Genomic DNA, 23,894 nt, shown 5'->3' on the forward strand with positions numbered 1-23,894 from the left:
AATAGGAGCTAACGTGATTATACACATTGTTAGGATTACTCTAGTTTATTTAACACTAAAGGTTTTCAGGCTTCATGAACAAGAAAATGTTACAATGATCACATTTTAATGCTTTATTCATTGATTAAAAGAATATACATTTAACATAAACCATACAACATCAGTCATCAGGTCAAACATTCAGCTGGTTTCCTTACAGTTTCTGTCAGGAGTTATTTTATCTGATCACATTTATAAGATAAAATCTCACCACATCTGGCATTTACACACCCTGTGCCAGTGGATTCACACTACTGATGTACATAAAAAATCCGCATGGTATGTGCTCACTGGAGACAAAACAGTGCACACCTGTCAAAAGGTCATTTTAATATAAGATGGTAAAACCATTTGTAAAATACATATAAACTTTTTCCATAAATAGAATCATATCTGGACATCTGTTGCATAAATTGTGTTTCCAAAGCTTACAATAGAGCAGCCAGGTCTCAGCACTGCTGGGCACCCACGTTGGCTACTTACTTTATTATTGCAGACTGTCCTTTAACATTAAATGCACAACATTCGTACCACTTAAAACTGGGGTCAGGTGGAAGTCTCACAGAGACCACGTCTGTACCGCGGTTGCCCTGAAACAGTTAAGTCGGCTTTTAAAGCCTCTCAGATATAACAAGGTTTTAAAACATACTTCATGGAATGTTCTTCATTTATCATAGCAGCTCATACCTGTGATAGAACAAGCTTTCAGTTTTTCCTTTTTTTCCTTTACATTCACTATTCACAGTGAAACAGGTGCATGGTTTTTTTTTTTCTTTTTTTTTGTTTTGTGTTTTTTTTTTTTTCAGAGATCTGAGGTTGCTGACTGAGCCACAGCACAGCTGTGTACCACAGGTCGAAATTCGACCTTAAATATTACAATCTAGCAGTATCTGGCTGGCCAGAGTGGGCCAGCCCCTGCCAGCATGTGGGCACTTCTTCAGTTAAGTCTATTCTTTGGCAGCTGACACGCGCGCTGACAGAGAAAAATCCAGTGACTTGTTGCTAGGGATTTCACGACTAATGTTTGTTTGCAAGCATGTGTGTTTACAACTCTGTGATTTGATGATATTTTTTTAGGAGGTTTTACCCTGGAATATTATTTCTTTCTTCCTCCACTATTTGAAATCTGGGCTAAAAAGCTAACTTGAATGTATAATGTAATTGATGAATTAAATTATGTCAGATATAGTTAGGAAAAATCCAATAATTTGAGTATTCATGTTTATGTAAATGCATTTTAAAAAGGATTAAGCAATGTTCTAACCTTCTACTATACAAAATTCAGAGTGGTAATTGATGATAATTGACTATTATATATGTAATGAAAGTTAAAAGTCTTGGCTTTTCTGTTAAAGATGACTCACTTGGGATCGTAGTATCCTCCCTTCTTCCATTTCAAATAAAAATCAATGAAATGCTATCAGAATGAATGAATGCAGTGCATTGCATACAAATCCATCAGGCTATGGATATATATCTATATATGTATAAAAATATTTTGGCTCCTGAGCTCTTACACACAAGAATAAAAACATCAAAAGGCAGAGTAACTCAGTGAAAAATAGTTAGCCAGCAACCTCAGACAACCTTCGGTTGTATATTCTTAAGGTCTGGTCTGGTAACAAGTCCATTAACCGTGAAAGCCCTATACATTGTCACTTTGAACTTCTAAACCAATACCCGACTATGTTCTTTGATCAAGAAGTAGAATATACACATATAATTCTATAAAGCTAATACTGATTAAACACAGCACAAAGGGGTTAATTCACACTACTGAAGGGAAAAAAAAAAAACATAATAGGACCCTACTTGCAAATGTAACCACAGGAATCGTACATTAAAAAAAAGCTAAATGTCTTCGCTGAAGCTCTGCATCTCTCTGTAAAAATGACGATTTGGTTCAGTGAAGACACTGAGTGATTCGATGTCCATGACTGCATGCCAAGGCTGACCGAGGCCCAGGGATACCTGCTCAATAAGATTATGCACTGGATCCACATCCTGGTCGGCCAGTTCGCCTTGGTCAAAATCAATGCTTTCTTCGGTGACTTCAAGTACTTTTAGATCAGAGCCACGAAGACGAGCAATGGCTATGAGGTTGTGTGCCCACACTGTGTAACCTTAAAAATAAGCAAAAGACAAGCACTGTCATTTCCTTGTATTTTATTTTGTCTATTTTATACATCTGTCTTTTCCACAAATTTGTATCTCACCACTTTGGGGTCCTTTTCCTTTAAAAATATGCTGAGATTTGTAGATTCTTTACCACTGCCAGGGAAGCCCCAGTAATTGTTTAGCTCAGAGGAAAAAAAAAGACTAGAAGTCTGATATTATCTCCAAGACCATCACTGCAGCTGGTGAACAGATAGGTGCTGTAACTGTATTCTGATATCAGCACATTTAGTAAAATTGAAGACATTTAAAGTATAATTTTATAGCTTTTGATTAACAATACATAGTAAGTTGATATTTTTCATTAGTAAAAGTCATCTCCTATGGTGCTTCCCAGGTGGTGCAGTGGTAAAGAATTTGGCGTGTCAATGCAGGAGAAGCAGGTTCGATCCCTGGGTTGGGAAGATCCCCTGGAGCAGGAAATGGCAACACATTTCAGTATTCCTGCCTAGAAAATTCCATGGACAGAGAAGCCTGACAGCATACAGTCCATGGGGTCCCAAAGAATTGAGATGTGACGAGCACCCTGCGTGTGCATGCGTGCGCGCGCGCGCACACACACACACACACACACACACGTATTCACAGTCCAAAGTTATAAAGTGACACTTTAATAAGAGAAAAAAACTTTAGCAAATTCTCTGGTGACCCAATGGTTAGGATTCAGCTCTTTCACTGCTCGGGCCTGGGTTTGATATCTGGTTGGGTAACTAAGATCCCAGAAGCCTCTCAGCAGAGTCAAAAAAATAAAAAGAAGTTTTAAAAAGACTGACTTAATTTTAAATATCTTGCTATTTCTTCATCCTATTAAAAAAATCCTAATTTATTAACTTCAATATTGATCTATTCTTTGCTATTACTTCCAATGACTGGCCAAATTATAAAGCAAAACTTGAAAAGTAAGATACACTCCCACACTCAAATGAAGCTAAGATTAATTTCAGAAATAATGAAACATAATAAATTTAAGTTGTTCATGCAGACTTTCTATTTTATATTCTCTAAATGTCTTACAAGTTTCAGAAAAGAAGTAATATGTTCTTCTAAGAGGAACTCTGTCCAAATGAAAAATAGTTCACATTCAGATGAAAGGCCTGCCAGTAAGAAAAGAGCACTTCCCAAACAACAACCATCGTTTTAAAAATGTTGTACAAATTAACATGTTGATACCAAGAATCTAGAAGATGAGGCAGTGAGCATGAAAGAAATCATACTTTCTTCTTCCTTCTGTGTTATGTTTTTAAGAGGAAGAAATATATCTATTGCAGGTGAATATGTATGTTTTCTTGGATAATTTCAGTGCCATTTTTGTGGAGTACTATTAATCACATGGCAAAAGAAAAACAGTAATACAGGAGTTGGAACAAAATAGGGTAGAAATGTGTCTTTCCACTTGTAAGTGGTCTATGTTATACATGTTATACACATGTTCCTGCTGCTGCTAAGTCGCTCAGTCGTGTCCGACTCTGTGCGACCCCACAGATGGCAGCCCACCAGGCTCCTCCATCCCTGGGATTCTCCAGGCAAGAACACTGGAGTGGGTTGCCATTTCCTTCTCCAATGCATGCATGCATGCTAAGTTGCTTCAGTCATGTTAGAAAGTATAAAAAATCTGCATATCAACTTGTTGTAAGAGTTTTTGACAGTATACATGTCAGTGTTATCTTTTTATTGGTATAAAATGTTTCAGCTGTAATAACAAATTCAAACTATAACAAACAAAAGTCACCTACCATGAATTGCCAGAAGAGAGAGCTTTGTGCACCTCCATGCTAATAAAACCAACGGATCTTCATTTCGGTTGTCACTAAGATCTGGAAAACCAGACGTGTCAATCACATCATTCATTAATATAAAATGAGTGAGGAACTTGTCGTACTGCCTAGATATAAGATCAACAATAGCTCCTGAAACACAAGTGATATAGCTGTCAAAATGAATCCTCTCTAGTGGTATACTGGGTTTCAGAATCTTTAACATATCTTCACTCTTGATATCAAAAGCCATAATATAGACCCGAAGGCTGGTGCTCTTTCTTGACAAGGCTTTCCAGTGCTCATCATTTGGCATGTTGTCCAGAGACTTGTGCATCACGGAAACATTGTGAACCAGGAGAGAAAGTCGCTGCAAAGGCACATGGTTGTTATCGGTTAAGACTCTAGCCATCTCAGCTGTAAAGTCACAGAAATCCAGGGCAAGTGAGCGCAGGTTCAAGAATCGCTCCAGTTCTGCTGTGGTGATAAGGGTGCTGTTACCAGAAATGTTGTTGTCCAGTAAACTCAGGTGCTCCATGGTGTTGGCAATAGAGTTTGAGAGAGATGACAGTGATGTTGGGGTTACTATTTCCAGCATAAACCCACAAGACAGCCATTTCAGTTGCCTACTATTACTCAGTATTTCTTCAAACAGTTGCTGAATTCTGTAAGGAAAACACATGCCACACAATCCTGTTAAGACTTAGCTCTAGGTGGCTCAGATGGTAAAGAATCCACCTGCAATGCAGGAGACATGGGTTTGATCCCTGGGTCGGGAAGATCCTCTGGAGAAGGGAATGGTAACACACTCCAGTATTCTTGCCTGGGAAATCCCATGGACAGAGGAACCTGGCAAGCTACATTCCATGCAGTTGCGAAGAGTTGGACATGACTGAGCAACTGAGCACACTCATTTAACCCACAAGTAGTATTATCATTAAAATTCACATAAAAATATAATACATATTACACATATAGAAATATGTGTACTTGAAATCCTTCAAGTGAAGGAGCATTTTATATCAGTAGAAAAGACTGATGATTTACAATTCATGTTATAGCAAAGTAAAGTAGAGAAGTTAAGTTTTAAATAGCAATAATTACACAGCAAATTCTTGTCTTAAAGATTGGAATGGTATGTATTGATCACTATTTTATTGTTAAGGCATTTCAGAGTACATGTTCTTTTCAGAAAAAAATATCATTACTCTTTGGACAGTATCTTAACATTGTTCAGAAAAATATTTTTATTATTATAGAGTCCCCTTTCCATTAACTATATAACTTACTGTTTAATTTTTTTGCCATCAGGGTCCACCTTGCTGAGGTATGTATTTGACAAACTTCCTTGCTGTTGTAGAACGCTTATGTCTCCAAAAAGGCTAAACTTCTGGAGGTTCCTATAAGAAAAGTAATTTAAAAAAAAAAAAAAAAAAAGGTAATTTAAAATGATTGTCTAAATAATTAACATAAAAGTATAAATATTAAAAGTAAACATATGCAGAAGGGATATTCTACAGATGTTCCACCTTAGTAACTCATTTAGAATCCAACTAAGTACTTTCAGATTGCTTTTAACATACAGTGAAAAACTTGTGATAGCATAACAAGTGAAGCATACTTGTGAAGCACAAGTAGTTCAGAACTCAAGGTTTTATTTATTTATTTTTTCCATTTATTTTTATTAGTTAGAACTCAAGGTTTTAGTGACCATGGAAAAGTCTTCTTAAAGTTGCTGGAATTCAACTCTATCAGTAATAATAATACCTACCTTAAAGGTTTAGGGATGAATAAATAACAAAATGACATATGGAAGAACATTCAAGCTCTAAGTTTCATATATATATATTTTTCATATACATTTTAACTATAATATAAAATTCTCCCAAACCAGTTAACTTAGTGCATTAAATGTTCTAAGGTGGGGCACTGCTTTGGAGATATCTCTATCTCCACGGTAAGAAATACTCTAACTAAAATCTAGAGAACCTTCTGTGATTTTGTGATCAAACATAGAGCTTACCATTAAGAGGTTAATTAAAAAAAATAACTGTAAAAATCTGTAAATAACTTTAGCTACAAAACACACTTTTCTAAATAGTAAAATTCTAAACACAGTAGGAGAAAGGATAAAGATTAAAAATTCCTAAATGCTAATAATAATGGTTAAAACAACAAAAATTCAACTGAGTAAATTGCTTTTAAAATAGAAAGGAAGTAGAAAAATACATTATTAGTAAATAATGCACTGTTCCAGGCAATAGTCACCCTCCTACAGGGAACTGAAGGGACTATATGGCAGACTGCCTCACTAGTGCTGACCTGGTAATTCCAGGCTAACTGATTAAAGGTTACAATCCTGAGGCTGATTAAACCACAGCTGGGCTAGGTACTGAGTCTTAGTTTGGTGACATGGGGTTTAGCACAACTGACTCCATTTTGGGTCTGCTGTTTTGTTTTTAACATAACCACTAGAGAATTACGCCTGTAACTAGAAGTTTGGGATAACTTTAATAAGAAATGTATAATCCACAAAAGTGATAAAAAGATTTAAGTAAATGAAAAATAACTTCTTAATATTATGTCATATTTTCCCAAATTAGTAACCTTAGTTTCACTAAAAAGTCTGATGATTCTAAAACTTAGCTTGAAGAATGATCATTAATTGCCAAACAATCTTGAGAAAGAAGACCAGAGCTGGAAGAATCAGGTTCCCTAACTTCAGACTATACTGCAAAGTTGTAATAATCAAAACAGCATGGTACTGGCACAAAAATGGAAATACAGATCAATGAAATAGAACAGAGAGTCCAGAGATAAACACAGGCACCTATGGTGACCTAACTGATGACAAAGGAGGCAAGAATATATAATGAAGAAATGGACAGCGTCTTCAATAAGTGATGCTGGGAAAAGATGAAAATGGATAGCTACATGTAAAAGAATGAAATTAGAACATTCTCTAACACCATATACAAAAATAAACTCAAAACAGATTAAAGACCTAAACATAAGACCAAATAATATAAAACTCAAGAGGAAAACACAGGCAGAACATTCTTGGACATAAATTGCAGCAATATTTTTTGGATTCAGTTCCTAGAGTAATGGAAACAAAAATAAATGGGACTTAATTAAACTTAAAAGCTTTTGCACAGCAAAGGAAATCATAAACAAAATGAAAAGACAATCCCCAGAATGGGAGAAAATATTTGCTAATGATGTAATCCACAAGGGGTCACTTTCCAAAATATGCAAATAGCTCATACAGCTCAACATTTTCCTGAGAAGACATATAGATGGCCAAGAGCACATGAAAAGATGCTCAACATTGTTAATTATTAGAAACACGCAAATCAAAACTACAATGATGTATCACCTCAAACCAGTCAGAATAGCCATCATCAAAAAATCTACAAATAATAAATGCTGGAGAAGCTGTGCAGAAAAGGGAACCCTCCTATACCTGTTGGTGGGGATGTAAATTGGTGCAACCACTATGGAGAACAGGATGGAGGTTAATTAAAAAACTAGAAAATAGAGCTACCATATGATCCAGCAATCCCACTCCTGGGCATAATGTGGAGAAAACCATACTTCCAAAATATACATGAACCCCAGTGTTCATTGCAGTACCATTTATAATAGCCAAAACATGGAAGCAACCTAAATGTCTATCAACAGATGAATGGATAAAGAAGATACAGAATACACATACAATGGAATACTACTCAGCCATAAAAAAGAATGAAACAATATCATTTGCAGCAACATGGATGGATGTAGAGATTATCATACTAAATGAAGACAGAAAAACAAATATCATATGCTATTACTATATGTGGAATCTAATTAAAAATGATACAAATGAACTTATTTACAAAACAGAAACAGATTTCAAAAACAAACTTATGGTTACCAAATGGGAAATGTCGGGAGTAAGGATAAATTATCAACTTGAGATTAATAAACACACATTATTATATATAAAATAACCAATAAGGACCTATTGTATAGCACAGGGAACTCAATATTCTGCAATAACTTATGTGGGTAAAATATCTAGAAAAAAATGTATAACTGAATCATTTTGCTGTACACCTAAAATTAACATAATATGGTAAATCAATTACACTCCAAAATTTTTTTAAAAATAACATTCCACACCCATATTACATAAATAAATACACCCAGATCATACAAAAGTAAGGATTTATAGGCTCTTAACCTATAGAAACTGTTGGCAAAATATTTTGTTTATGTGCACTTTCTGGAGAAAGATCACTAGCTTTATCAGACAGTTCACTGTCTGTGCTGTACCTTCTATAAGCTTGGACAAATGCAAAATGATATGCATATAGTATGATACAGGAAAGCTTCATGACCCTAGAAGTCCTCTGAGCTCCACCTAGTCATCTGTCCATTCCCTCTAGCCCTTGGCAACTACTGATATTTTAACTGTCTCTGTAGTTTTGTCTCTCCCAGAATATTATATATTGAATAGTTGGAGTCATTCAGTATATAGCTTTTTCAGGTTGGTTTCTTTCACTTAGTTCTATGCATTTATGTTTCCTCCATGTCTTTTCATGGCTTAATAGTCTTTTTTTTCCTAGTGCTGAATATCATTTCATTGTACTCTGAATATCACTCAGATTACATCATAAGTAATCTCCTACTTAAGGGCATCTTGGTTGTTTCCAACTGTTGGCAATTATAAATGAAGCTGTTGTGATGGGTTTTGTGTGGCCAAAAAGCTTTTAACTCTTTTGGGTAGGAGCATGATTTTTAGATTATAGGGTAGAAGGAAATTTAGTGTTGTAAGAAACTGCCAAACTGTCTTTCAAAGAGGCTATACCATCTTGCATTTCCACAAAGAATGAATGAGAGTTCCTGTTACTCCACATCCTCATCAGTATTTGATGTTGTCAGTATTCTGGACTTTGGTCATTCTAATAGGTGTGTAGTGGTGTCCTGTTGCTTTAATTTGACATATAATGTGGAACACCTTTTCACATGCTTGTTTGCCATTTGCATATCTTCTTTGCTGAGGTTTTTATTAAAGTCTTTGGCCTACTTTTTAATAGGGTTTTTGCTTTCTTATTATTGAGTTTTAAGAGCTCTTTATATATGTTGGACAAGAGCCCTTTCTTAGAGGTCATTTATGAATATTTTTTCCTAGTCTGTGGCTTTCACTCCATCAACAGGGTCTTTCACAGATTGAAAATTATAATTTTAATGTAGTCCAGCTTATCAGTGCTTCTTTTCATGGACCATCCCTTGGATGTTGTACTGAAAAAGTCATGATCAAACCCTAGACTACATAAATTTTCTCCCATTTTCTTGTAGGAGCTTTACAGCTTTGTGTTTTACACCTAAGGTCTGTGATCCTAAGTTGAGCTAATTATTGTGAAAGGAATAAAGTCTGTGTCTATAGATTTTTTCCCCATGTGGATGTCCAGTTGTTCCAACACTTATTTGTTGAAAAGATTATCATTTCTCTATTATATTGCCTTTGCTCCTTTTGCATTTCCCTGATGATTAGTGACGTTGAACATCTTTTCACGTGTCTGTTGGTTAACTGTATTTCTTCTTTGGAAAAATGTCTGTTCAGGTCCTCTGCCCACTTTATAACTGGGTTGCTTGTTTTTCTGATGTTAAGTTTTATGAATTCTTTATATAGTTTGGATATTATCCCCCATATGGGATATCTTACTTGTGACTACCTTCTCCTATTTAGTTGGCAGTCTTTTTGTTGGTAGTTTCCTTGACTGTGCAAAAGCTTTTTAGTTTGGTGTGGTCCCATTTGTTTAATTTAGCTTTTGTTTTCCATTTCTGAGGAAACATATCTAAAAAAATACTGCTAAGACTGATGTCAAAGAGCATATTGCCCATGTTTTCTTCTAAAAGTTTTATGGTTTCAGGTCTTTACCAACTGAGCCACCAGGGCAGCCTGCTTTTAGGTCTTACAGTTAAATCTTTAAACCATTTTCAGCTTACGTTTGTATACATTGTGAAAAAAATAGTCCTGTTTGATTCTTTTGCATGTAGCTGTCCAGTTTTCCCAATACTGAAGAGGCTGTCTTTATACAATGTCTTCCCACTGTATATTCTTAGCTCCTCTGTTGTAGGTTGGTTGATCATCTAAGTGTGGGCTCATTTCTGAGTTTTCTATTTTGTTCCACTGATCTGTGCATCTGTTTTTGCAATAGTACCATACTGTTTTGATTACTGTAGCTTTGTAGTATAGTTTTAAATCAGAGTGTGTGATACTTGAAGCTTTGTTCTTTCTTAAGAAAGCCTCGGCTTTTCAGTGTCTTTTGTGTTTCCATGAAAATAACAATTATTTATTCTACTTCTGAGAAAAATATAATTGGTATTTTGATAGTAATTGCACTGAATCTGTAAATTACTTTGGATAATTTAACAACACTGGTTCTTCTTATCTATAAGCATGGTATGTTTTTCTGTTTGTGTCATTTTTAATGTCTTTCATCAAAGTCTTTATAGTTTTTGGAGTACAGGTCTTTCACCTCCTGAGATTTATTCCTAGTTATTTCACTCTTTTTGATGTGGTTATGAATGGGATTGTTCTCTTAATTTCGCTTATAGTTCACTGTTGGTACATAAAAAAGCAACATATTTCTACACACGAATTCTGTATTTTGCAACTTCACTGAATTCATTGATAAGTTTTAATAGGTTTTAGTGGAGCTTTTAGTATTTTTGGTATATAGTATCATGTCATCTGCAAACAGTGACAATTTTCTTTTCCAACTTGGATTTCTTTCATTTCTTTTTCTTGTCTGACTGCTATTGCTAGGACTTTGATTATACTGAACAAAGGAATTGAGAGTGGACATCCTTGTTTTACTCCTAATCTTAGAGGAAATGCTTTCAGCTTTTCACCATTGAGTATGATGATAAGCTGAGGGCTTGTCTATATGACCTTTGTTATGCTGAGGGATGTTACTTTTATACTCACTTTGTAGGGAGTTTTTAATCATAAATGGATGTTAAATTTTGTCAAAAAGCATTTTCTGCTCTATTTAGATGATCATATGATTCAGTTTGTTGTATCACATTGATTGATATGTGGATAGTGAACTATCTTTGCATCCGTAGGATAAATCCCAGTTGATCATGGTGTATGATCCTTTTAATGTATTGCTGAATTCAGGGTGCTAATATTTTGCTGAGAATTTTGCGTTTATGTTCATCAGTGATATTATTTCAGTGTAACTTTCTCTCTTTTTTGTGGTGTCATTTTCTGGTTTTGGTATCAGAGTGATGCTATCCTCACAGAATGGGTTCAGAAGTGTTCCTTTCTCTGCAACAATCTCTTTGGAATAGTTTTAGAGCATAGGTGCTAACGCTTCTCTAAATGTTTGGTAGAATTCACCTATGAAGCTCTCTGGTCCTGGAATTTTGTTTATTGGCAGATTTTTTAAAAAATTACTGATTTAGTTTCATTACTAGTAATTGGTCTGTTCATATTTTGTGTTCTCTTCCTGGTTCAGTTTTGGGAGATCGCACATTTCTATGTATTTGTCCATTTCTTCTAGGTCATCTATGTTATTGATGAATCACTGTTAGTAATCTCTTATGATCCTTTCCATATCTGTGGTGTTGACTGTAATTTCTCCTTTTTCATTTCTAATTTTATTGATTTGGGTCCTCTCTTTTTCTTTTTTTTTATTTTTATTTATTTATTTATTTTTTCCTCTCTTTTTCTTGAGGAGCCTGATAAAGGTTTGTCGATTTTGTATCTCTTTCCAAAGAACTAGCTCTTAGTTTCATTGATCTTTTATATATTTATATATATATATTTTACTCTATTTATTTCTGCTCTTTTATTCTTTTTTTTGAAACTTAAGGTTTTGTTTTTTCTTCCTTTCCTAGTTTCTTTGGGTATAAGTTTAGGTTGTTTTGAGATTTTTCTTCATGAGTCTGGTTAAAGGTTTATTCAAAACCACATATATATTATTATTCCAATTTTATAAAAGGATGTTTCACATTTTACTAGAATTATCACTGATGAATTTTTCCTTTAAATCAGCTTTACATAGCTTTCACCTGTATAAGAGCTTAATTCACATCAAGATCATTAAAAGAATTAACAACCTGAATGTTAGTAAAACTTAACAAGTTAAAACAAGGAAACTGTCTGGATGACCCCTATTTTTAGTTCCAGGTATATAATACAGAATTCTTTCCTGCACAATATCCACAACACAATTTTGATCAAAAGGCATGAACAAAAACATACTGGGAAAACAGTTCTGTTGGTTAGAAATATTTTCTTTCTTTTTTTTTTTTTAGAAATATTTTCTTTCATCTTAGTTCTTCAAATTAACTTAGTTCTGTTCCTATGGTAATACTAATAGGATACAACCTACTTAACAGTCCCTTTGCAAATCCTAAAATGTGTTGTAAACAAGCATAAAGTCATAAGAAGTGTTGATAATCAAGAACACATTTCTTCAACTAATTGCATTCTTTTTCAATCCTATTTTACAAACTCATCATCTAGATCCAGAGCAGTGTCAGACTGTTAAGTACTTATAATTTAGAAACTGAGGCTACAGACTGCTCTCCTACTCTCTGCTCATTCACTTATCAGATATGTACTGTGTGTCAGTTACATGAAAAGTTACTGTGGTTAAGTTACAAAGGTACAAGTTTAGATTCTTGGCGTGGAAATAAAGGTTTTATTTTAAAAAGGCTAATTAAAAAATCAGGAGAGACTAAAGAATTATTGACAATTTTGCTAAGTGTATTAATGTTATTTTGGTTATATGTACATGTGTGCTCAGTTACTTCAGTCATGTCCGACTCTGTGCGACACCATGGACTGCAGCCTGCCAGGCTCCTCTGTACATGGGGATTTTCCAGGCAAGAATACTGGAGTGGGTTGCTGTGCCCGCCTCCACAGGATCTTCCCAACTCAGGGACTGAACCTGCATCTCACACCTACCTGCATTGGCAGGTGGGTTCTTTACCACTAGCGCCACCTGGGAAGTCCTATATGTATATATATGTCCATAATTTTCAAAATTTTATGTTGAAGTGTGTAGTATAAAATGAATGACATCTATATATTGGATTTCCTTTCAAATACTTCAGTAAAGATAAATGGTTGCTGAATACTGCTGTTTCTCTAGGAAAATTAGTTTACGATTTCAAGACTATCAAGAACACAAACACTCCTCAGCTCTCTGCAGTACTGGCAACATGACTGGGGCTCACCCAGCCCCATGACCACGGTGGTAACTCTACTAGGACTTTGGTATGGAGAAGGTATGTGGCTTGGGAAGGTGGATCTAAGCTATAGGTCAAAGTCTTTTGCCTCAGGTGAGTGCCTTTCTCCTTTGCCTTGAACCAAAGTTGATTTTTTGAGGTTTCTAAGAATGAGATTCTTTTTGGAAGTTATCAGCAATATCTGATTAACAAACTGGGTTAAAGATGGCTCAAGTGTGGCCTCAGTTTCCTTCTTTTTCCTTGCCCATTTCAGAGATGTAACAGAAGAGTACACAAGACAAGTTTCTGGACAGAAAAACCAATTTACCTGACTTAGTGTTAACAGTGATAAGAGCAGTGATTTGGAGCAAACGAAAGGAAGAAGCCTTATGCAGAGTACTATGAGATTGGTGCAAAAGTAATAGCAGTTTTGCACTGTTGAACTTTGCCATTTCATAGTCTAATACATTCTTAAATAAATGTGGTTATGTTATACACTAGTTTAATGTGCATTTCTCGCTTTATGTTTTTTGCTTATGACTATTTGCTGTGTATTTTATATTTATTTTAGACTAGGGAAATGATATTAGACAAAAAGCAAATTCGAGTAATTTTCTTATTTGAGTTTAAAATGGATCATAAAGCAGTGGAGACAATTCACGATATCAACAATGCATTTGGCCCACAAACTGATAATCAACATACAGTGCAGTGGTGGTTCAAGAAGTTTTGCAAAGGAGACCAGAGCCCTGAAGATGAGGAGCATAGTGGCTGGCCATTGGAATGATGATGACCAATTGAGAGCAATCATCAAAGCTGATCCCCTTACAACTATATGAGAAGTTGCTGAAGAACTCACTGTCGACCATTCTACAGTTGTTTGGCATTTGAAGCAAACTGGTAAGGTGAAAAAGCTACATAAGCTGACTGAGCTGACTGAAAATAAAAAAAAAAATTGTTTTTGAAATGTCATCTTCTCTTTTTTTTTTACACAACAACAAGGAACCATTTCTTGATTGGATTGTGACATGTGATGAAAAGTGGATTTTGTATGACAACTGGCCAATGACCAGCTCAGTGGCTGGATGGAGAAGTTACAAAGTACTTCCCAAAGCCAAATTTGTACCAAAAAATGGTCATGGTTACTGTTTGGTGGTCGGCTGCCAGTCTGATCCCAATTGTTTTCCATGACAATGCCTGACCACATGTTGTACAACCAATGCTTTAAAAGTTGAATGAATTGGGTTATGAAGTTTTGCCTCATCTGCCAATTCACCTGACCTCTAGACAAGTGACTACCACTTCAAGTATCTCACCAACTTTTTGTAGGAAAAATGCTTCCACAACCAGGGGAAGGCAGAAAATGCTTTCCAAGAGTTCACTGAATCCCAGAAGCATGGATTTTTATGCTACAGGAATAAACAAATTTATTTCTCGTTGTCAAAGACATGTTGATTGTAATGGTTCCTATTTTGATTAATAACGATGTGTTTGAGTCTAGTTATAATGATTTAAAATTCATGGTCCAAAACCGCAATTATGTTTGCACCAACATAATACTTGCTGCTTCTTTTCACTTAGTCTTACCATTCTATAGCTTACATGTGGGTCAGACTTTAGCAAATTTCAAGGAATAGTGGGTTTACATGAAACAGGAAAGCGAAGGAGGAGAAACAAATCCAAGTGATTGCAGTGAGGAAGCCCAGGAAGTTTCTGGGGAAATTTGACAAATTGATTCTGATTTATGTAAGGCCTATATGAGCAGAGCACTACTTAAAGAAAAGCCATGCTTTCAATTTCTCAAATAAATATGGTTATGTTATACATTAGTTCCACTTGACAAAATTAAACACAAAACAAAAACAACTATCAAAACACTCATGACACTTCACAGAACTAGAACAAATTATCCTAAAATTTTTATGGATATTAATCTAAGACAAAGGAGAGAAAAATATATTGATACAATGAAGAAAAGACAGTCTCTTCAATAAGTGGTCCTGAGCAAAATGGACAGCTACATGTAAAGTGAAGTCAGAACACTGCCTCACACCATATATAAAAATAAATCCCAAATGATTTCAAAACGGAAGTATAAGACATGACACCATAAAACTTTTAGAAGGAAAAAAAAAACTTTTAGAAGGGAACATAAGCAAAACATTCTCAGACATAAACTGTAGTAATACTTTCTTATTTCTTAGCTATGTCTCCTAAGGCAAAAGAAATATGGCCATCATCAAAAAATCTATAAACAATAAATGCTGGAGAGGATTTGGAGAAAAGGGAATGTTCTAGCACTGTTGGTGGGAATGTAAATGGATACAGCTACTATGGAGAACAACATGGAGACTCCTTTAAAAACTAGGAATAAAACTACCATATGACCCCGCAATTCCACTACTGGGTGTATACCCTGAGAAAGCCATAACTTAAAAAAATACATGTACCCCAATGTCCATAGAAGCACTATTTACAATAGCTAGGATATGGAAGCAGCCTAGATGTCCAGCGACAGATGAATGCATAAAAAAGATGCAGTACATATATACAATGCAGTATTACTCAGGCATAAAATAGAACAGATTTCAATCAGTTCTAGTGAAGTGGATGAACCTAGAGCCTGTTATACAGAGTGATGAATTCCCTGGGGGCTCAGCGGCAAAAGTCTGCCTGCAATGCAGGAGATGTGGGTCCATGGGTTCAACCACTCGCTTGGGAAGATCCCCTGGAGAAGGAAATGGCAACCTGCTCCAGCACTCTTCCCTGGGAAATCCCATGGACAGAGAGGAGCCTGGCAGGCTACAGTCTATAGGATGGCAAGAGTTGGACACAACTTAGCAACTAAACCGCTACCACCACCATCATACAGAGTAAGTCAGAAAGAGAAAAAGAAGTATTGTATATTAATGCATATATACAGAATCTAGAAAAATGAAACTGATGAACCTATTTGCAGGGAAGGAATGGAGACGCAGAAAATGGACTTGTGCACACAGTAGGGGAAGGGCAGAGGGAAGAATTAAGAAAGCAGCATCAACATATATATGCTACCATGTATAGAACAGAGCTGGGGAGAAGCTGCTCCATAACACAGGGAGCCAGCCCGGCCTCTGTGATGACCAAGAGGGGTGGGACAGGGGAACGGGAGGGAGGGGATATATGTATAATGATGGCTCATTTGCATTGTTGTATGGCAGAAACCAACACAACTTTGTAAAGCAATTTTCCCCCTATTAAAAAGAAATAAAAATTAAAAAGATAATCTATGGAATGGGAGAAAATATTCGTAAACGATGTGACTGACAAAGGGGATACTGTCCAAAATATACAAATAGTTCATATAACTCAACATCAGAAAAACCAATCAGTGAAAAAAACGGCCACTTATTTGTGGAATCTAAAAAATAATACAAATATATCTATATAGAAAACAGAAACAAACTCACAGACATAGAACACAAATTTATGGCTACAAAAGCGGAAAAGGAGGATGGAGAGGGATAAATTAGGGGCATGAAATTAACAGATATAAACTATTACACATAAAATAGATAGGCAACAAAGATTTACTGTATAACACAGGCAACTATATTCAATATCTTGTAAAAACCTACAGTGGAAAATAATCTGAAAAAAAAAAATGTAAGTGAATCACTTTGCTGCATACCTGAAACTAATAATAATATTCTAAATCAACTATACTTCAATAAAACATTTTTAAAAAGAAATTAAACCACCACACAACTTTTCACTGAAAACAGTGATCTTATTTTATTTTTAGGGTAAAAATTTCCCTATGAATCAAACAATCAACACAATTTTTGATAGCCTTATTATAAAAACCTGTACATACAGATTCAGTGCGTTAGCTTGGGCAATTCTTTGAAAACAATATTAACCACCTTTGAGCTTAAGAAATACTCCCCAAGGTCTAACTGCAGTGCTAAAAACTCTTCATTTTTCTCTGAGATTTCTTTGGATTATTTAGTATAACCTTAAATTAGAGGTAATACAGCTAAGTCTAATTAACTATGAAAAAGGAGACTACATACAAACTTGATTATTTAAAAAGAAGCAATTATTAACAAGGTTAAGTCTTTCTCAATGATGTATAGGAGGTCACAAAATGCAATTTTTTCCTTTTCTAACCTAATAAGCTAATCTATATCATTGCATAAAATTTTTTCAGACCAATTCTAATCTTCTTAGTCCATGTTTGATATCAAATGTGTTTGAATTTACATAATACTTAATGGTAGCCAGTGGCCACATATGGAGCACTTGAAACGTGTCTAGTACAGTAAACTAAATCTTCAATTTTATCCAAGTAATTTAAAATTTGATTAGCTATATGTAGCTATTGGTACAGCTTTAGAGATTCCACAACTAAGTCACAGGCCTATAGTAGTATTCCTTATCAACTTTCTTAGGAACCATTAACTAAAAGCAATTTTCCAGAATTTGCTCTATGAATTCACTTACTGAATTGTTGCTGCTTAGTGGCTAAGTTGTGTCTGACTCTTTGTGACCCCATGGACTGTAGCCTGCCAGGCTCTCTATGTCCATGGGATTTTCCAAGCAAGAGTATTAGAGGGGGTTGCCATTTTCTCTTCCAGGAGATTCCCGACCCAGGGACCAAGCCTGCATCTCCTGCATTGGCAGGAGGATTCTTTACCCCTGAGCCACCAGGGAAGCCCTCACTTATTGAATTACCATCATCCTCAAATCCCAGGGGTTACGAAATAAAAAAAGATTTAAGTAAGACTGACATTTAAAACTGTCATTTAACATATCATTAAAAGATAATTTTAACAGTACTAAGGAAGAAAGAAAGAAAACTGAGTGAGTTTTAAAGACAAATGGTAAAAAAAATTTGATTCTTCCTTTCCTCTATATCCTAGCAGCAAGTCGTTTTGGCTCTACGTCCACACATATATATTCCATATCCATCCACCTTTAAAAAAATCTTTTCTTCCATCATACTCTAGGTTATCATCATCTCTTACGAGGATTATTCATTCATTACACAGTAACCAGAATGACTGCCTTAAAATGCAAATTAGATCACCTTATGCTTGTCCTTAACATTTTTTCAATAACTTCTATTCTTGGAATATAGTCCAAACTTTATTTCACAAGTCCCCATAAAAAAACACCATTCCTTCCTCCTCCTACACGTAAGAGCTCATTGTGACAGTGCTCTCACCCTTCACATGGTCCTGCCTTACTTTCTTTCCTACTGTTGCAAGCAGTCAAAAATTTGGCTGGCCTATAGCCTTGGTGCTTACTCTTTTTTCTGCTTGGAATGCTGTTTGCTCAAATCTTCAGATGGGTGACTTGTCATTCATGTAGCAGCTTAAATGTCCTTTATAGAAAAAGTTTTTCCCTTACCAATCTATCTCATGTTGCCACCTAGTCACTATTACATAGTCCTCTTTTACTTTCACAATCGAAATAATCTTGCTTTTACTTGTTTACTTGCTTCTGCCTATCTTTTCCCTCTGGAATGTCGAATCCATGGGAACAGGGAGTTTGTCTTCACTGCTTGGCACATAGCATATTCTCAATATTTGGAGAGGAAAAAAACACATTTTAATAATTATCATCTTAAATCAGCTATAAATTTAACAACTTGGGTGAACTCTTCCGAGGCTGCCTCAGAACTAAAATATTAAAATGGAGTTAACTTAATCCTTTCACTCAAAAGCTGCTCAGTCACTTCTTTTAACACAGGAAAAGTATTTTACTTTGATGACCTTTTTGTTGAGTTTTATCTCCTATCCTCTATCTTCAGTTCTCAGTCACTGGAAGAAGTTACCTATGGACTAAAGAGAGCCCTAATTCCTCTCAACAGCCCTCCAAGGAGATCAGTTTCTTCATCAGGTTAGTCTCCTTTCTGCTCAATGACCTTGAAGCTATCCCCATGGAGTCACTTTACTTTGTCCGTTTTAAGGTGAGGAGTCTGTTGGGTAAGGTATCTCTTCTCTAAAAGCAACCATCTCTTGGGCAGCAAGGACTGGTCAGAGTCCCAATATATTTTAATATACATGTTCTCCAAATGGGCTTTTTAAAACAAATAACAAAAGTTAGCTCTCAAAAGTGAAATATTATTATTGCACGTATTTATTGCCCCGTGATGGGAAAATATTTCAAGAAAAATAAGGCTCAGGGTTGCTGGAGATGATACCTTCAAGAATGTCCTATGTTCTTGGATAGTAATAGGAAATGTCCAAAGATTTTTTAATCTATTTTAAGATGTATTTTTAGATTGCTTTATCAGTTGCTGTGTCTTGGCATACTGATGTGGAAAAAAATACTAAGGTAAGATTCTCTGTGACTGCATGTGCCAAATCAGCAGACCACATCTAAGAATTATTGATAGATGTTCTACTACTAGCAGGGTATATAAGCAGGCACAGTCAAAAAACTGGTCAATCTAGATAGTTAGATTTTCTTAAAATTGGAGAATAATTGCTTTACAATGTTGTGTTAGTTTCTGCCATAAATCAATGTGAATCAGCCATAAATATACATATGTCCCCTCCCTCTTGAACCTCACCCCCACCTCATGTAGTTAGAATTTTAACAAGAAAATCACTCTATACAAAGTCTCCATGGCTTGCATCTTTTAGAAAAGCACTGCCCTCAATTTAGTATTTCATCCAAAAAGGCTCATGCAAAATATTTATATAGTCCAGGAAAGTATAAATCAGATGTTGACAATGTACCTAATGCTTACTGATTAAGAATAAGTATTTTTAGTGACTGAGTCTATTAGCTATTATCATAAATCTTATTGTCTCTGAAGTTTCCTTTTTCCTAAGGAGTATGGAATACAGTATTTTAATAGGTAGTACTCAACTTGACAACCAGGTTAAATTCTAAAAATGCATATTTATATTTGTTGTTTCCAACTTCTAAGGACAATTTCCTACAGAAGAAATTCAGCCGATTTAATTTACAATAGAGTTGAAAGTGTGTTTTTTTTTTTTTTTTTAGTATTTTGAGTACTAATTTTTTATTTACATTCTTACTGTTGATCAAGAAGGCAGGTATCCTAGCACCCTCTGGAGAAGTGAACTCTGAAGACAGAAGACTGTCTTTTACCCTCCGAGAGGCATTTCCGTACCTCTTTGATTCTCATCAGTTGTCCCCAACACCTAAGAAATTGGTAAGGTGGCTACAGTCACTCTGAGAGCACATGTGCATACCCAGGAATTAAGCAAAACAAAATGCCAATTATTCTTTCAGAACAGTACCCTTGAAAAGTTCCCACAATTCAAGGTTACAGTTTTAGTTCTTTAACTCAGAGACAAGAAAATAACTGAAACAGCAAAATGAAAGTTTGAATTGTATGAAATTCAACATAAAGGCAGGAAGCATAAAGCTTGTCACTTGGTAGGTTCATACCCTCCTCTTCTACCTATAAAATGGTAGAAATCATAAGGCAAAAGCACTGTAAAATTTACCTTGGAAATGTAAGCAATGTCAAATATTGATTTTTCTCATTAGTTATTAAATTCTATGGTTTTAGAAAACCAAAGAACACTAAAGCATTTGAGTCATTCTTCATTGAGCCTGAGTCTGATGTTTAAGTGGTTACGAAGGAAATAAGAATAGGCTTTATCAGAGTTATCAAATAAACATCTTGGTTTAAAACATTTCCAATTTCTCTAAAGAAAACTAGTTTCACTTAAATTTTTAACATTCATATTAGTACTTCCAATATTAGTAGAGTATCTCAAAATACTTTAAAAAAATAAAGCTGAGACATTTTTTCCAAATATATAAAGATTATTTAGAGGGCGGTCTTATAGACAAGTAGATAGAGATGCTAAAGAAGAGGTAGGTTCACTTTTATTTGTCAACTTTACCTCAACACACACAGCTAAAAAAATAAAAACTGATGAAAAATTAAACAACAAAGAAAAGAGGTGATATATCACTATTTTGCCTATATAACCTTTACCTGTCCAACCAACCAATCAGTTAAAAGGAACTAGATAGAAACTTTGTAAAGTGGGTTCTTACTTGGACAAAAGACATGCATTTTTAAATGACTGCTCAGAACTCCTATCTAACCTCAAGAAAAATCTAACTGATACTGTCAAATTACTTGACCCTGTTACGTTTCAGTTTCCTTTCTTTAAAGAATCCATCCCACTTCTACCCTCCAATGAATCATCAGCAGTAAGTGCTCACTGACTGAATGTAACCTCTGGGTCAGGTGGGCCTCCAGCCACACATCCAACTCTGACAGAAAGTCTCCAACACGATCAAGACCAACTTATAGTCTTAAACAGCCTCTTTTGCCACATAAAATCAAAGTGAGGAAATAAGATGGCTTGGTGTGAGAAGCTAGGAAAATACACAGTACACTGAGATGATGCAGCCATGCTCCAGATACAACTTGCAGCTAACGCTTATATTCCACCCTTCTGATTCAAACAGAGAATTAAGAATACACATGTATCTATCTCACTTAGCATAACCAGGACCTTCACTCCATCCTGTTCAACATAATGTATTTACTGCAAAAGGAAGTACACTGCTGTCAGAGAAAAACAGTACTGTATGATAATTTGCAAATTATTTGACCCTGTTACGTTTCAGTTTCCTTTCTATAAAGCAGGGATAATAACAGCTGTCCTAACTCACAGGCTCAGCTGAAAGGATCAAATAAGATCCTGAATGTGAAACTACTTGCAAACTGCTGAACTATTACTACTATATAAGTTGCTCCTTTTTTGAACTTATGAACTTTCCTCTACCTCCCAGTTTAATTTTAGGCTTAGTTAGAATATCCAGATAGAGAAAATCTACGTTAATAGGATTCTGGAAAGGGCGGTAGATAAAGAATGGAAAACACTGATTAGGACGACGGGCCAGAACACAGGAAGTTAACCCCAGAATGAAAGATTTTGATGCAATATCAGGACAGTTTGGGCTTACCCTTTGCAGACACTGGCCAGTTCCCCCAACACACGCAAACACCAAGCTGTACTGTGCTACTTTTAGGTGAATCACTGGGGACAAGTTGAGTATGGAGGTTCGCAAAAGGGAGGGACCTTCTAATCCTGATTATCAGGCAGTTCCCCGATCCCTTAAAAAAAAAAAAAAAAAATTCCTCCTACTTTGTGCCTGGCCTAGTTAAAACCATTCCCGGTAAGAAAATGGCTGTCAAAGATTTCTTTTTATGCCAGGAGAGTCTCGAACCTATGCGAAACCTGTGGCATACCTACTCTCTCCGCCACCACGAACTATTTTGATCGGAAAGGTTCAGAACAAAACGACAACAACAACAAAAAACAGATTCGTTTTGTTTCTCCCAAGACTCATTCACAGGCCTCACCCTCCAAGCTTCAGCTCTCTCATCTGTAAAATGAAGAATGACCGCGCCTGTCAACTCCATCCCACTGCTGCCGAAAGGATGAATGAGACAGTGCCTGGAAGGCGCCAGGAGTGCTGTCTGATAAACACCAAGTCCATCACTGTTTATAAAGTATTAGGATGAGTCCTGTTATGCCCTCCCGCCTCAAGGAAATCGCCGGATTAGAACTGACACCCCCAGTCACTGAAAAAAGCAACGCTGAAGCGCGCGGGGCGTTTCCACACTGAATCTATTTCGAGGTGAGAGGAAGGAGGCGACCCAGCGCCCCGGGAAGTGGAGGCGGGGGGGAGGAGGATGAATGGAGGGGCTGCGAAGTGCCTACCTGTTGTTCCGGATGCTGACTAGCACGCACAGGACCAGCTCTAAGTAGGTGCGCAGCACTTCCAGCCAACGGGTTGAGAGCTGCAGGGCTTCGACTTCTTCGCCGCCAGTCCCGGCGTCGGCGCTGCCTCCATCGCCCGGGCCGCCGCCGCCGCTCAGGTAGTTCTCCGCGGCGAATTCAACACGCAGCTCTCGCACGAACCAGCCGCACTTGCGCATGAGGAATTCGAGCCGTGGCTGCTCCGCGGGCGAGACGCGGAGGCAGATGCGGAGCTGGGGCCAGAGAGCCGGATAGAAGAGGCACTCGCGCCAGTGCGAGCAGGAGGCCGAGGCCCGGAGCCGGTCGGACGCGGACAGGAAGGAGAAGATGTGCACGATCAGCTCGCTGGGCAGCGACGCGGCGCCAGCCGCCTGCCCGCACAGAGCCATCCGGCCCCGCCGCCGGCTGCCGATCCCCGGCCGCCCCCGCAGTCCCCGGAGCAGCCCCCGCAGCCGTCGCAGCTGCTGCAGCCGCAGCCGCCGCCACCGCGCCACCCGGGCGGCCCCGGCTCGGGTTCGGGCTCCCGGTGGTCGGGGCTGCGGCACTGACAAGAACAACAACATCAATGACAAGGAAGAAGGGGGCGGAACCGTCGTGGGTCTCGGCGGAACCAAGTGCGGCACCAGTTGCGCAGAGGGGGAAAGGCCTCTGCGGGGGTGGCCTCCAGATAGCCAGCCTCTGGCCTCTCAAACTTTACTCACGCGCGTCCGAGGCCTGCGCTCTCCGCAACTTCAAAACCCTCGCTTGTACTGGTTAGGAGGCCGGAAGCGGCAGGATTTATTTTAAGGAACCGGGAGCCCTCCCCGCGCCTGGAGGCGGAGGCAGACCAGTGGTAGGAGCTGAGTTTGACGTCACCGGTGGTGGGAGGAGCCTGGGCGTGACTGGGCGCGACTTCCGGAAGAAGGGAGCGCCCGCTTGCCGGTAGGGATGAGAG

The 23,894-nt window shown here is 37.1% G+C and overlaps 1 protein-coding gene and 1 long non-coding RNA gene across 2 annotated transcripts in view; one reads left to right on the top strand and one right to left on the bottom strand.

The window, feature by feature from the left end:
• Positions 1-98: 98 nt before the first annotated feature.
• Positions 99-23,859, bottom strand: FBXO33 (F-box protein 33). The gene is made up of 4 exons (XM_043922653.1): positions 22,922-23,859; positions 5,258-5,368; positions 3,948-4,633; positions 99-2,162 (listed from the first exon to the last, which is right to left on the bottom strand). The coding sequence occupies exons 1-4, from the start codon at positions 23,521-23,523 to the stop codon at positions 1,891-1,893; spliced, it is 1,671 nt and encodes a 556-aa protein (XP_043778588.1). The 5' UTR covers positions 23,524-23,859; the 3' UTR covers positions 99-1,890.
• Positions 23,746-23,894, top strand: part of LOC122707015 — a 52,692-nt gene continuing 52,543 nt past the window's right edge. The window contains exon 1 of the long non-coding RNA XR_006344550.1: positions 23,746-23,881. This is a non-coding gene — a long non-coding RNA (uncharacterized LOC122707015). The remainder of the gene's footprint in view (positions 23,882-23,894) is intronic.

The sequence above is a fragment of the Cervus elaphus genome, chromosome 13 (assembly GCF_910594005.1).
Source record: "Cervus elaphus chromosome 13, mCerEla1.1, whole genome shotgun sequence".
Lineage (NCBI taxonomy): Eukaryota > Metazoa > Chordata > Mammalia > Artiodactyla > Cervidae > Cervus > Cervus elaphus.